Raw genomic sequence first — 12,620 nt, 5'->3', positions numbered from 1 at the left:
CATTTCTCTCATGCCTTCAATAAAAAAGGTGTATATATGTATTATTTTTTTGCATGTACTTACATGTATTTCTTAATTTTATGAACAGAATTGTCTGTTTGAATGGCTGCATCTATTACGTTTGGAAGAATACTTCGAAACTCTCTGCGAGCAAGGATATGATACCATCGATAAAGTCACCGAACTCACTTGGGAAGATCTAGAAGAAATCGGAATTCAAAAGCTGGGTATATATGTTGTTTTTCACACTAAAAATCCAATTATCCAATCACTAGAGAAAGGGGCTTTCTCTAATGATTGATGTACTACAGTGACTATGGGATGGTCAAACCTCAAACAAATCCAGGCGCCAGACCAATCTTTTAGAAGCGAAAAAGTTTTTACTCAAATAAAAAAGGTCCACAAAATAAGTTTCTTTTGACTTTTTCTGTGCATAGTGACCCTCCTTCATATGTTGGCAGATATGATGTTATTCACCAACAACAATTCCCTGCCATGCAATTCATCGAATGGAAAATGCATCACTGGGAAAACTCACAGACAACAGTTTAGTGAGTGAATGATTGAGTGAGCCAGTAAATGAGTAAGTGAGCAAATAAGTCAGATCACTCAGTCACTATGTCACTCTTTCAGTAGGTCAGTCACCCACTTGATCTCTGGGTTGCTCACTTACTTCCTAGGTCACTCCCTCACTAGGTCATTTATTCTGTCACTCACTAGATTTCTCACTCTGTCACACACACACACTCAATCACCAAGTCACGCACTTACTTGGTAGGTCACTCATTATGTCGTTCACTAAATCACTCAGTCTAATACTGGGTTGCTCCCTATGGCACTTACTAGGTCACCCACGCACTCACTAGGTCACTGACTCTGCCACTCGCTCACTCACCAGCACTAATTACTGTATCATTTACTGACTCACTCACTTGGTCATTCCTTGTTCACTTACTCGTGTTGAACTGTTGTCTGTGAATTTTCTGTCTATAAACTGCTAATTTTTGTATAAATTAAAACCAGGCAAAGTTCTAATTTTTGTGATAATATAAATTGTTAGTCTGAACTTGCCTAGCGGCGAATTGCGTGACGGTGGATTGTTGGTGCTGAATTTTCCATAAACACTACGCACAACACACACACACCCTCATTCTACCAGCAGGACAGGATTCCGTGTTGTATCTGTGGTTTCTACCTTCTCCCGGAGGATGGTATTGCCACTTTCTAAAACACTGCCATAGACATTGTAAATTTGTTTGTTATTACACAAGGCATTTCGCGAGTCTCACTGCACTTAATTTTGGAAGGAGATTTATATGAAAAGTATTTCAGATAACCTGAAACTCTATTAATCAAGGCTTGGATAATCGAGGTGTAATGTATTACTAAAAAAGATATCTAATCAAAATTGTCAGAATGTGTAGTAATGGATGACTACTTGCTGTAAAATTCTAATCTAAAAGAAGATTTTTAGTCAAATATTTATCAGTAAATTTTTATTTTCCAGGCCATCAGAAAAAGATAACTCTTGCCATAAAGAAAGTCAAAGACATCGGGAACGGGATAAAACGTTCCAGTCATGTTCCTGATGCATATGATTATACTGCAAGCAGCATAAATACATTGCCGCGGCCAACAACTCTAAGTATGTTAACATCATATTATTACTAAAAATTGTGTATGGAAATATGAGTTTTGAGATATCAATAGCTAGTCTTCACTTGGAAATTTAGCTCTAAACAGATTAGATTGACTGGGCTCAAGCCCAGGAAGCCTACTGTAAATTCACTTTGTAAATTTCCCGCATCGTTGGGAGCTCCTATATATGGAGAGGACCTCCCTTAACATATGTCATACCAGTTTAATGGAGGCAACCCACGCACCTCTCTTGAACCTAGCCTTGTTAGTGCTCAAATCAGGGATTGTTTTCATCTTGCTAGAATATTCATGCTGATCAGGACTGCTGTGATATCAGGTTTACTATTCATCCTGTATACCCTTGGGGGTGGGTCAGGGGGCAACCCATGCAATACCAGAATTAATTAATATTCATCTCAAATATGTGTATGAAGTAAGATATGTATACCCACTAAGATACTTGTTCGGAAAAATGTTGCCATAGAAATTTTCTAAATTAATGAATTTAATGAGCATTGGTTAACATTCTCGCAGCATATAGAAGAAATCTTATCATTTTCATGAAAGGTAATTTTCTTTATTCATTCAGGTAATGGTGGACCATATTCATATCATACTCAAGAGATTGCCATCAGTACGACCCACGCGAAGGTATCACCAACATCTACTGATCCTGCAGCTTTGCCTGAATTCAAGACATTTCAGCAATCTCCGACTAAAGATGATGGTTTCCAACATTACATTGGAAGGGATCTCAATACATCACTTGCTTATGGTGAAGTTTATCATCCTAACATGGTCACGATACAGGTATATTTATTTGTTTATTCAGTGAAACCTTGCTACAACTATATTCGATAATTGGCAAAACAAATCTTGTGAAATTTTAATGCATGCAGCATCTTCCGGATCAAATTCATTTAGTATGGATTTGAAAAATTTCACTGTAGTATATGAAAGGATTTAGCCATGTTGTCCATCGTGTAATGACACAGGCTTTGGAGGCAGAGCTAATGTAGGAACTTTTATCTTTACTGTAAAATCTTGTACGCGATAAGCATATTTCACCCAAACCTTTTTCCACAGTGGAAACAAGATGATAAACGTTTGAATAGCATGTTCGAATGTCTTCACAAATCCTATGCATTACATGAGCAAGGCAAGTTCAGTTGCAAGCAGCATGTACGGTTTTTGGATAGAAGTTTCTGATCACTCGTCCCACTTTTATCATATATGGAGCCACATCTGTCAAGAAAAGTAAAATATTATTGTGCTGAGCACCATTTGGCCACAAAAAATTCATGCTTTTGTCAAAAGTTGACAGATAGTGAATTATGGTAGAGGAGGTTGGAGTCGCCCACAATTATTCTGCAATAAAGATGGGACACTTTTGACAGATCTTCGTCCCTCCTTTTAGGAATGATTGACTTTCTGTAAAATCTCAGAATTTAATAGAAAACTTTTTCTTGCATGATCCGGCTCGAGAATTCCTATTATCACATTAGCAACTGGGCATTCTTCAAGAGCAGTTGTTTCATCTGTTGAAACAAAAAGGTTTTTGCCTACTACGGTAGATCTCACCGTGTCCATCATTTCGATAAAACAATCATTCACGTAATTATTCACTTAAATGTTTTTGCCCCTGTAAAGAAGTTTACTGCATTGCACACCGTGTTTACTGCATTTTAACAGAAAATAGCAATGCCAATAACTTCCTTTAGCTTTCAGTGATCCTTTTGTGCAATATATTGATGGTATTTGATGCCTTCAGAAGAACAAAAACAGGTGACGAAGTTAAGAATAAATTAAAAACGGTTTTCTAGTAAAATATTGAAATATATTGTTTTTTATGGTGTTTTCAAAAATCTCCTAAAAATATTGTTATAGAGGGATTTATCGTAGTAAAAGATATCATTGTATATTGAGAGGAGTTAGAACATTAGAATATAGGCAATTCCAAAAAAAAGATATAGATGGCTTTTTTCTCAGCCCAAGATATCAAGGAAACATTTATTTTCTGGATACTATGCTAAGATGAACTCGGAAAGAACAGTCATCTTGTCTCCGCCGGGACTTGAACCCAGGCTGGTGTAGATGGTAGCAGCATGCTTGCCCGGTATGCAAGATGTGAGTCCCAGCGGAGACAAGATTACTTTTCTTCCCGAGTTCACCTCAGCATAGTATCCAGAAAATAAATGTTTCCTTGAATTCCAAAAAAGATTTTAAAAAATATTGCAGAGGGTTTTATCATTATATTGAGTATCACTGTAGCAAGGTTTCGCTGTATTTTAAATACTTGAGCGATGCTTGAAAAAGCTAGATAGAAAAATTTAATGTTGACAGTGAATGACAATTTTACTCATTTCAAACAATATTACGTGGTTTATCTTCTAATGACAGATCTTTCGACAAAATATGGTATTATCATTTTACAACCATTAATTGGAATTATCCTCAATTCTGAAACTATTTGTTCAAAATTGCAGATTGAAAGATTTTTGTAAATTCATTTATGATGGATTGGAATTTTTTAACATTTTATAGAGGTATATGTACAGGCATAAACAATCAGTGGCATTTTTTACGTAGGGACTTAGAGGGCTATAGTCATGGCGGCAAGTTCAGAGGGGCAGCAAATTTGTGGAATGAGTGGCCAAGAAAACTAGCAGAATAGAAGAAGGGCAACAAAAACTTGGCCTTGTAACCCTAAATAAACTCACCTCTGCCGAGACAGTAAGGGACTAGGTCTGGGAGTGACTGAAAATACTGCCTAGAGAGAATTTTCAATCACATGAGTGAGCAAAAGAGTGATTTAATACATCAGCAAGCATGTGAATGACCAAAAGAGTGACCTACAGAGCAAGGGACCAGGCCAGTGAGTGTCCTAGAGCATGTGCAAGCATGTTAATGACAAAAAGAATGACCTAGAGCATGTTATCACATACTCTAAATGTGTAAATAATCGAAAGAGATGGCCTATAAAGCAAGGAACCATGTCAGTGAGCTACCAAAAAAATTAACCTAGAGCATGTGCAAGCATGTGAATGGCTGAAAGGACAATTTCAAGAGAGTGTGAGCATAGGAGTCACCAAAACAGTGGCTTAGAGACACAGGTGTACTTGCAGGAGTGGGAGGAGGTCAAGCGAGTTGTATCACAGGGTGGCGATTTCAAGGAAAGAGTAGTGAAGAAAATCAGACTAGAATGGGAGAAGTGCGGAAAAATGCCCATGTAGCAAAACCATAAATTTGCCTTTGTAAACAATCTATGCAAAGTTGTCGTTGATGTGAAAAAAAATTTCTCATAACTTTATTTTTATCTTTCTCTTCCAAAGGTTCGTTCAAGCAGAGGAAGATCATTGGAAAGTTTGGACATGGAAGACTGTGGTCCATCAGCTATTCCACCATCCTATCACATGCCATCTGACTGCTGGTATGATACAGTCAGCGCTTGGAGACAGCACGGTTATGACACGGACAGTGAACTCAGTGTACATAATGATCATTACTCTTTGTATGAAGCAGATGGCACTGCCACACTGAATAGACCTAAAGGCATGGTGAAACCTAGGCCGATCGCTAAAATAGTCGCCAAAACTCGCCAGTCAGATCCAGAAAACAACTGTGATTTCGATGATGATCCAAAGAGTCCTCTCAAACTGTGTAGTCAGGTGACAGAAAGCCGATTGTTGCAGCATACCTGGTCGAATATGAACTCTTCACAGTTATATGGTACGTTACGAGGCAAAAGGAATCCACCCCCACCTCCTAAGCGAACTAATTCGATAAAAAATGACAAGTGTCTGGAAAGGAGTATAGAAGCAATGAAGGATGAAGCTTTCGCAACATGTGTCAAGGGTCTAGCCTCTAGATTCAGCATCGGCACAACAAGAGAGAATGATCTTCCACCACCGCCTAATAATGGAATAGGTAATAGATCTGCTTCACCGGCTCTCACTGAAGACTTTCCACCTCCTCCTTCGCCCTTGCCATCCACATTGGATTTGACAGAGGGGAACTCCTCGCAAGATGATGAAGTAATTGCCAAAGACACTTTACTAACCAGTGAAGTTCGCACCAAGTTTAGGCAGCGGCGTAAGGACTCTGCAGATTCCAATATATCCACTTTATCCTCTTCAAGCACAGAGTCAAATTCTTTGCCATTTGCGAATGAAAATGTCGGGACCATAAAGCAACGTTCAGTGAAATCCGTTGACAGTGAGAATTCGCCAGCTGCTTCACCTTCCTCTACTATCAGAAAGTCAAGTTTGCCTTCGAGTCAAGGTATCATGACATTCGAGATAATGCTCTATGAAAAATATTCTTATAATCATTGACTATATTGTTTTGCAGGCTATTGTAATGCTTAGTTTATCCTGTTGTATATTAAGTACTGTGGATTAGGAAATATCGACAGTTCTGTTGGATGAATGTAATTTTAAATTTGTAACAAAATATTCAAAAAACCTTATAAATTTTTTCTTAAATTCTAGGTTTATCCCAATCACTTCCGTCAGGGAAGCGGAAAGATAATCTCTTGGCTGATCGAAAGTCATGCGAAGGAACCACTAGCAGCTCCTCTGCTGAAAAGTAAGTTCTTTAGATGTATCCATTTGAACAAATTGGTTTCTGAGAGGGAGAAAAGTATGAAATATATGAAAACTTTCTTTCAAACCAAGCACAACTCCAGTCTATTGCCACGAGCAATTTACTACCGGTTGAGGCGTATCAGAAGTGTGTATGTACTTAACAGTTCGAGTGCGTACATAGTGTTGTGTGCAAATTTTTGTAATATATGAAAGCATAGTGATATGTAAATAAATATATGTTACTGCCAAAGCCTGAAATTGGCCAGTTCGTGAATTGGCCAATTTCATTGTAAATTGGCCCAAGAAGAACCCCAATCATGCCAAAAGGAAAAAGCACGATTAAGGGTCATCACCATTTGGCATATTTTTTTTGTGATGCAGTCGAATCCTGTTATAACAAACTCTAAGAAACGGAAGAAATCACTTCATTATAATGAAATTTCGTTATAAAGAAATTCGAGGTTTTTGCATTGCTCCTATGTAAATTTATCTGGGGGATTATAAAAGTTTGTTAAAATGAGATTTTCGCTATAACGGTATTCGTTAAAATGGGATATGACTGTAATAATGTTCAAGCTATGACAACCCATCGTATCACAGTCATGATGCTGTAACCATTTTTTTTTTCAAGATATGACAGAAAAAACAAAATGTCTATGCAATGAAATCTGTACAAACCAGAAAGTCAATAGACTGAAATAATATTCCATTTTAGACAGATTTCGGATTTCGGTTTTATAAAGGTGCAAAATAAATGCACTAAAAACTATCAACTCGTTTTTTTTTTTCTTTTACAAAAGCACATTTGTGATACTTGATAGAATATGATTTTTCATCTTCATAATATTTTTGATAAATTTCATGCAGAATTTATTCATTATGATATGCATATATATACTAAATACATTAGTTATAAATCAATTCATTGTATTAGTTTGATATATTTTTATTTACGCCATGAAAGATCAAATTAAGCAGGACATTTTTATTTAGAAAATTTTCTTGCAATCCCTTTAAATCAGTGTTTTCCCAAATTGGGCAATATCGCCTCCTGGGAGGCAATGGAACTGTCCGGGTTGGGGGATAGAAGCCACGTGTATAACATTATATTGTATGGGTTCTCCCGATTGGTGATGAGAGAAAAAAAATTCTAACGAATTGAGTGAGATGGAACAAGAAGTTTTGGAAACTATGCCCTAAATCATAAACAAGAACCCCCCCCCCCCCACTTTTGGGTTACAATCCACACTTTAGGAGCCACTGTATTAGGTGTCAGATGTGAAGAAAGAAAGCCCTATCCACACACAGTCAGTTGTATCTTAAGGGCGGCAAAATTTCTGGCCCTGTCTATAATATCTTGATACAGTGGAACTTTGGTTAACAAGTTTAATTTATTCCACCAACGTTCTCATTATTCAAATCAAACCACCCCATAATAAATAATGGAAACTCTGATAATTCGTTCCGCAAGTCCTCATTCATATAAAAATGACACAAAAACTATATTCAGTCAGTAATTAAATATAATAATATAATAAATAATGCACAATAAAATATATACAATATAAATAACACCATAAATAAGCATACAATATGATAATGTTTACAATTAAATTAACTCTAAACATTGTGAGAGAAAGGATTATCATTTAGGACCATTTACGGATTCACTGTTGTTTGCAAATGTATTCCTTTTGGGTGGCTTTGAAAAAGAACCTTATCAAATGACACTTTACTTTTGATCATAGGCGGAGATAGACTTGGAAGTCTGGGGGGGCAAGGTCATTATTGCTGGGGGGGCACGATGATGATGTCAATTCATATACACACATATACATTAGATCTGCCCACTCCACTTTGAAGCTGGGGGGGGGGTGCACCCCCCCCCCCCGTATCTCCGCCCATGCTTTTGATGCTTTTGCCTCCATTTTTAGGATTTCTTCGAAATGGGAAATTTCATTGTCGTTGGACAGATTCATTGCTTACATACTGCTACGGTTTTATTTGGGTGGTTCTTTTCTACAGAGTTTTGCACAGATTTCGCACATTCTACACATCTCTCTAATCTCATTTTTTTTGAGGGGCTTGTCCTTACTTCTCTCTTCCTCAGACGGGATACCATCCATAAGCTGTTGCTGGTGTGGGCAAGAGAGATCCATCATTTCATCTACCATCAACTTCTAGACATTTTTCACTACTAGTTCTTGAATGTCATCCTCATGCACCTCCAGACCATGGTCTTCCCCAAGCACACAATCTCTTTGACAACTGGTGGCTTGTGATCATAAATTATCCCCTCAAAGTCATATTCAATAACGCAATCAGCCCATTTTTCTCCAATAGACTTGAAAAGAAAAGACTTCTAGTGCACGCACACATGGCATGGTTACAGTTACTGCATCTAGTTTTGTATTGTAAATGTTCACACTCATTTTTCGAGTAAGGCACGCTTACCGGTAACTGTAGTGTGGGAGAATATTACCCACAATTCCATTCCAATGTGTGTGGGGGGAAAAGCAGAAACCATCAGTTATGATAAAATAAAAAACAAACCTCAAAATTTTTACTCATAATGTGAATCATCGTTCATTAACCGAACCAAAATTTATTCAAAATTTTTGCTTGTAATGCAAATTGCTCATTAACTGAAGTTCCACAGTATCAACTGATACATTTTGAAGAATTATAATACAAAGTGGATTCATGTGAAATTAACACGTCAGCATCGTACTATCAACTTTTATCTATATCTTCCCTCTAGGTCAAAAGGTTCAACTGACGTGATAGTTGATATAGAGAACATGCTGGCCAATCTCTCTACTCAACTGGATGCCATGTTGGAATACCAACTCAATGACTGAGAAGACAATTGTACACGAACTAAAAGAAAAACTTATTGCAATTAATGAGAATTTTTTCTATATGCCAGTTGACCGATATTTTATAGATCTGTTGTTACTGGAGAAGACAACTTGTGTTTTTGTTTTCTTTTTTATACATATATATATATAAATATGTAAACATGGTTTTTAGAAAACTGTAGCTGGCTGCAGTTCATGGCCTTGAGGATTTTTGTGGTTGATCTGTAATGTTTGTGGGAATTAATCTTGTCAATAGAGAGAAATTGTCGTAAACTGATTAAAAATGCTGAGTTGAGTTTAATATGTATACAGTTTCTTATCGATAGCCCGCATATCAATTCATTACCAGTAATATCAGCATTTATTACTCTCATCTATTCAAGCAAATGATTCTCGAATCTTATTTTTTGTCCATGTTCTTGCACTTGGCTTCTTCCGGCTCTTGTGGTCATAAGCATGGACTGATTTCTGCATGAGCAAGTTCGGACCAAACTTTTTTGGCTCTCAATTAAAGGTGTCGTCTTTTACTCAGAATGTCTCTTAAACAGAGGTTTGATTGTATATACAGCACAGCTATGTGCTCTGATGCTGTGTAATACATGTTATGGCTGTATGTGTTTCTTTTCTGTGCTTATAGTGAATTACAACCTGTTGAAATCACTGTTAGTGCTGACCATAGTATGTGCATCGTACATGCTCAATCCATGGCCTTCAGGCCAAATAATGTGGCGCACGACCTCAGACCAAATTTGTAAAAATGAACTTAGTAGCACAAGCACATTTTCCAGATCACTAAAGTGAACCTGTGGTGCATGTCAGTAAAGTAGCCCATGTAGCACTGTGTTCTCCGTCAGTAAAGTAGCCCCAGATCACTCAAGTGGTCTGCAGCAAATTTCAAGTTCACCTGTGTGACCCATGGCACATCTCTCCAAAGACCCCTGGTCAAGAGCACTTGATATAGAGCAGTGTTTCCCAAAGCGATATTGCCTATCTGGAAACGATGGAAGGATCCAAGAGAGCGGTAGAAGCTTTGTGTTTTTTTATAGGATCCTATGGGTTGGTTTCAGGCCTGTAACTAGGCTGGGGCAACTGCTGCACTGCTCCAGGGCCCTGAATTGAATTGGGCCCCCCACAAAAAAATGCACATTCATTTTGCATAATAATAACCCTTTCAGGGGAGCCCCAAAAGGGCATGCTACAGCCCTGATTGGTTTAAATTGGGAGGGGGGGGAGCGATGGAACGAAAAGATTGGGAAAGGATGATATAGAACAGTGTGTGATTCCCAACGTGGGCATTAGCGTCCCCTTGGGGGCGATGGAAAGTTCCAAGGGAGTGGTAGAAGCTATGGGTAAAACATAGGATCCTATGGGTCAGATTGCGTTGGGGGGCGATAGGAGAAAAAAATTGCTGGCGAAGGGGGCGGTGGGACAAAAATGGTTGGGAAACTATGATATAGAGCAACGGTGCTCAATCTTTTGGAGAGTGTAGGCCACTTCATTGGTTTGAAAATGTGCCCTGGGCCGCTTGAGTGATCTAGAAATGATCTGCGGGTTATTTAAGTAACCTGGAAATGCACTTTGAGTCACTTAAATGATCCCAAAATGTGTCAAGGGAGCCCCTTAAGGGGATCATCATTTATAGATCACTTAAAATGCTGCGGGTGACTTAAGTTAACTTTCGAATATGTTGCTCGCTGCTCAAATGATGTAGAAGCGTGGGCCACTTAAGCAGCTTGGTTGATTTGCAGATTAATTAAGTGCACCGGTGGTGTGCTGCGGGTCACTCAGGTGATTTGGAAATGTGCTTGTTGGGGAGTCGTTTAAGTCAGTGTTTCTGAAACGCCGTACGGCGACCCGGTATCTGGCCCTAACATCAGTCAAACCGGGCCGTAAATGGTTGACCGTTTCATTTATACCTATTGTAATTATTCGTGTTTATGACCTGGCCTTCCACTAACAAAAAAAAAAATCAACTGGGCAGCGGGCTTCCAAATGTTGAGAAACACTGGTTTAAGTGATATGACATATGTGCATCGTTGGCTGCTTAAATGATCTGGAAATGCACCACTCAAGCGATTTGATAATCTTTCGCGGGCCACAGATGACTCCAAAGTTTGTCCCACAGGCCACGGGTCGAGCAAGTATGATATAGAGTGATGTCCATCGATATTACCAACATGAGAAGTCTTGTTTGAAAATAAATGATAGGTAATAATACAAATAGCAAGTCCACGTAAACTATTTCTCATTATTAAAGATTATTTTCCACGACATTAACAATAGCCACAATCTTCATTTTTGTCCGCAGAAATTGTAATGATTGTTACATGTATTTAATCAGAGGTATTCGGCCTGTATTTCAGAGAATTTCGTTCATTGTACTATTTCTTCTGTTTTTGGACAATCTTTGTGTTTTTCTCGCACAAAGTGATGATCATGTTGTCATTATCTTATGTTTTTGGCTGAAAAATTTGCCTCTCTTTTTTTTTTAATGTTTCATTTGTGTGTTTGCGCGTAAAATCTGTATTTGAAAGATTCTTTTCGTTTTTCTCTCAGGATTGTAAGAGTGAATCCTAATTGAATTTTTTAAGTTTTGAAATTTTGATGATGAGAGAATTTCGAGTCAGAGGGGAAAAAATAATAAAGAAATCCTTGTAGTATTTGACGTCTCTCTGTCCATTTTCTTTTAATTTCCTTCTATTTCACACTTGAGTCCATAATTCCCCTTGCCGCATTTTACTGGCGGACTGTTGATCCTAGTATACAGGGTGTCCCATAACAAGACAGCCCAAACTCTGCACAGCCAGATTCCCCGCTTGGAATACATTAAAAAAAATGCTCAAAGAACTGCACCTGTACGGCCCATAGGTTTTCGAGAAAAATGCGAAAGAAAAGTAAGACGTCATATCCGGTGCAGGGGGGGGGGGGACTTTATTGGACTGCTTGTGACGTCATTCCATGGCGCGAGCATGCATGTAAGACGCCTTCAGTGTATTAAGGAGTTCTACATGCATGCATGCATGCTTCAATATACGCGGTGGACATTTTGAACATCTTCCCATGTAATAGGCTGACCATATTTCTTCGAGAGAAATGTGGAAAAGTGAGATTCCAAATACGAGACATCGCTAAGAACAATGCAAAAGTGCACAAAGTTGCCAAATATTGGTGAAATTACGGGAAAATCGCAATGGCGGAAAACGAAGCGTTACTGCAAATTGCAGTGGATTAAAATGAATTCCACAAAATAAAACCAAGACAAATGGGGGATGAAATGTTATTTATAGTTGTAATTATCATAATATAATTTATGAGTTGAAAAATAATTTCAATCTTTGACTTCAATAAAAATTAAAAATCCAAATAGGCGTCATGTAAAAACCGGGACAGTTTTGCCAAAAAGTCGAAACGGTCAGAAAAAAAGAGAAAACTGGGACTGTCCCTGATAATACGGGACGTATGGTCACCCAAATATGTACACATATGCATATACCGATGTTTCCTGTTTCCAATTAAGTTTTTTTTTCCTTGCATC

At 38.0% G+C, this 12,620-nt stretch overlaps 1 protein-coding gene across 2 annotated transcripts in view; it reads left to right on the top strand.

Annotated features, from left to right (window-relative positions):
• The window catches only part of LOC149078171 (caskin-1-like), a 325,236-nt gene extending 313,491 nt beyond the window's left edge, over positions 1–11,745 (top strand). For both annotated transcript variants that reach the window (XM_089241763.1, XM_089241762.1), the window contains exons 18-23: positions 89–227; positions 1,508–1,645; positions 2,228–2,448; positions 4,971–5,919; positions 6,129–6,225; positions 8,986–11,745. In XM_089241763.1, coding sequence (XP_089097889.1) covers positions 89–227; positions 1,508–1,645; positions 2,228–2,448; positions 4,971–5,919; positions 6,129–6,225; positions 8,986–9,085 — 1,644 coding nt within the window. In that variant the 3' untranslated portion in view covers positions 9,086–11,745. The remainder of the gene's footprint in view (positions 1–88; positions 228–1,507; positions 1,646–2,227; positions 2,449–4,970; positions 5,920–6,128; positions 6,226–8,985) is intronic.
• The last annotated feature ends 875 nt before the right edge of the window (positions 11,746–12,620 follow it).

The sequence above is a fragment of the Pholcus phalangioides genome, unplaced genomic scaffold, assembly GCF_987345545.1.
Source record: "Pholcus phalangioides strain wild (caught in Gottingen) unplaced genomic scaffold, Ppha-v1.0 ptg000014l_1, whole genome shotgun sequence".
In the NCBI taxonomy this organism is placed as follows: Eukaryota; Metazoa; Arthropoda; class Arachnida; order Araneae; family Pholcidae; genus Pholcus; species Pholcus phalangioides.
The sequence above is the reverse complement of the archived record's forward strand: the minus strand, read 5'-3'. Positions and strand labels throughout refer to the sequence as shown.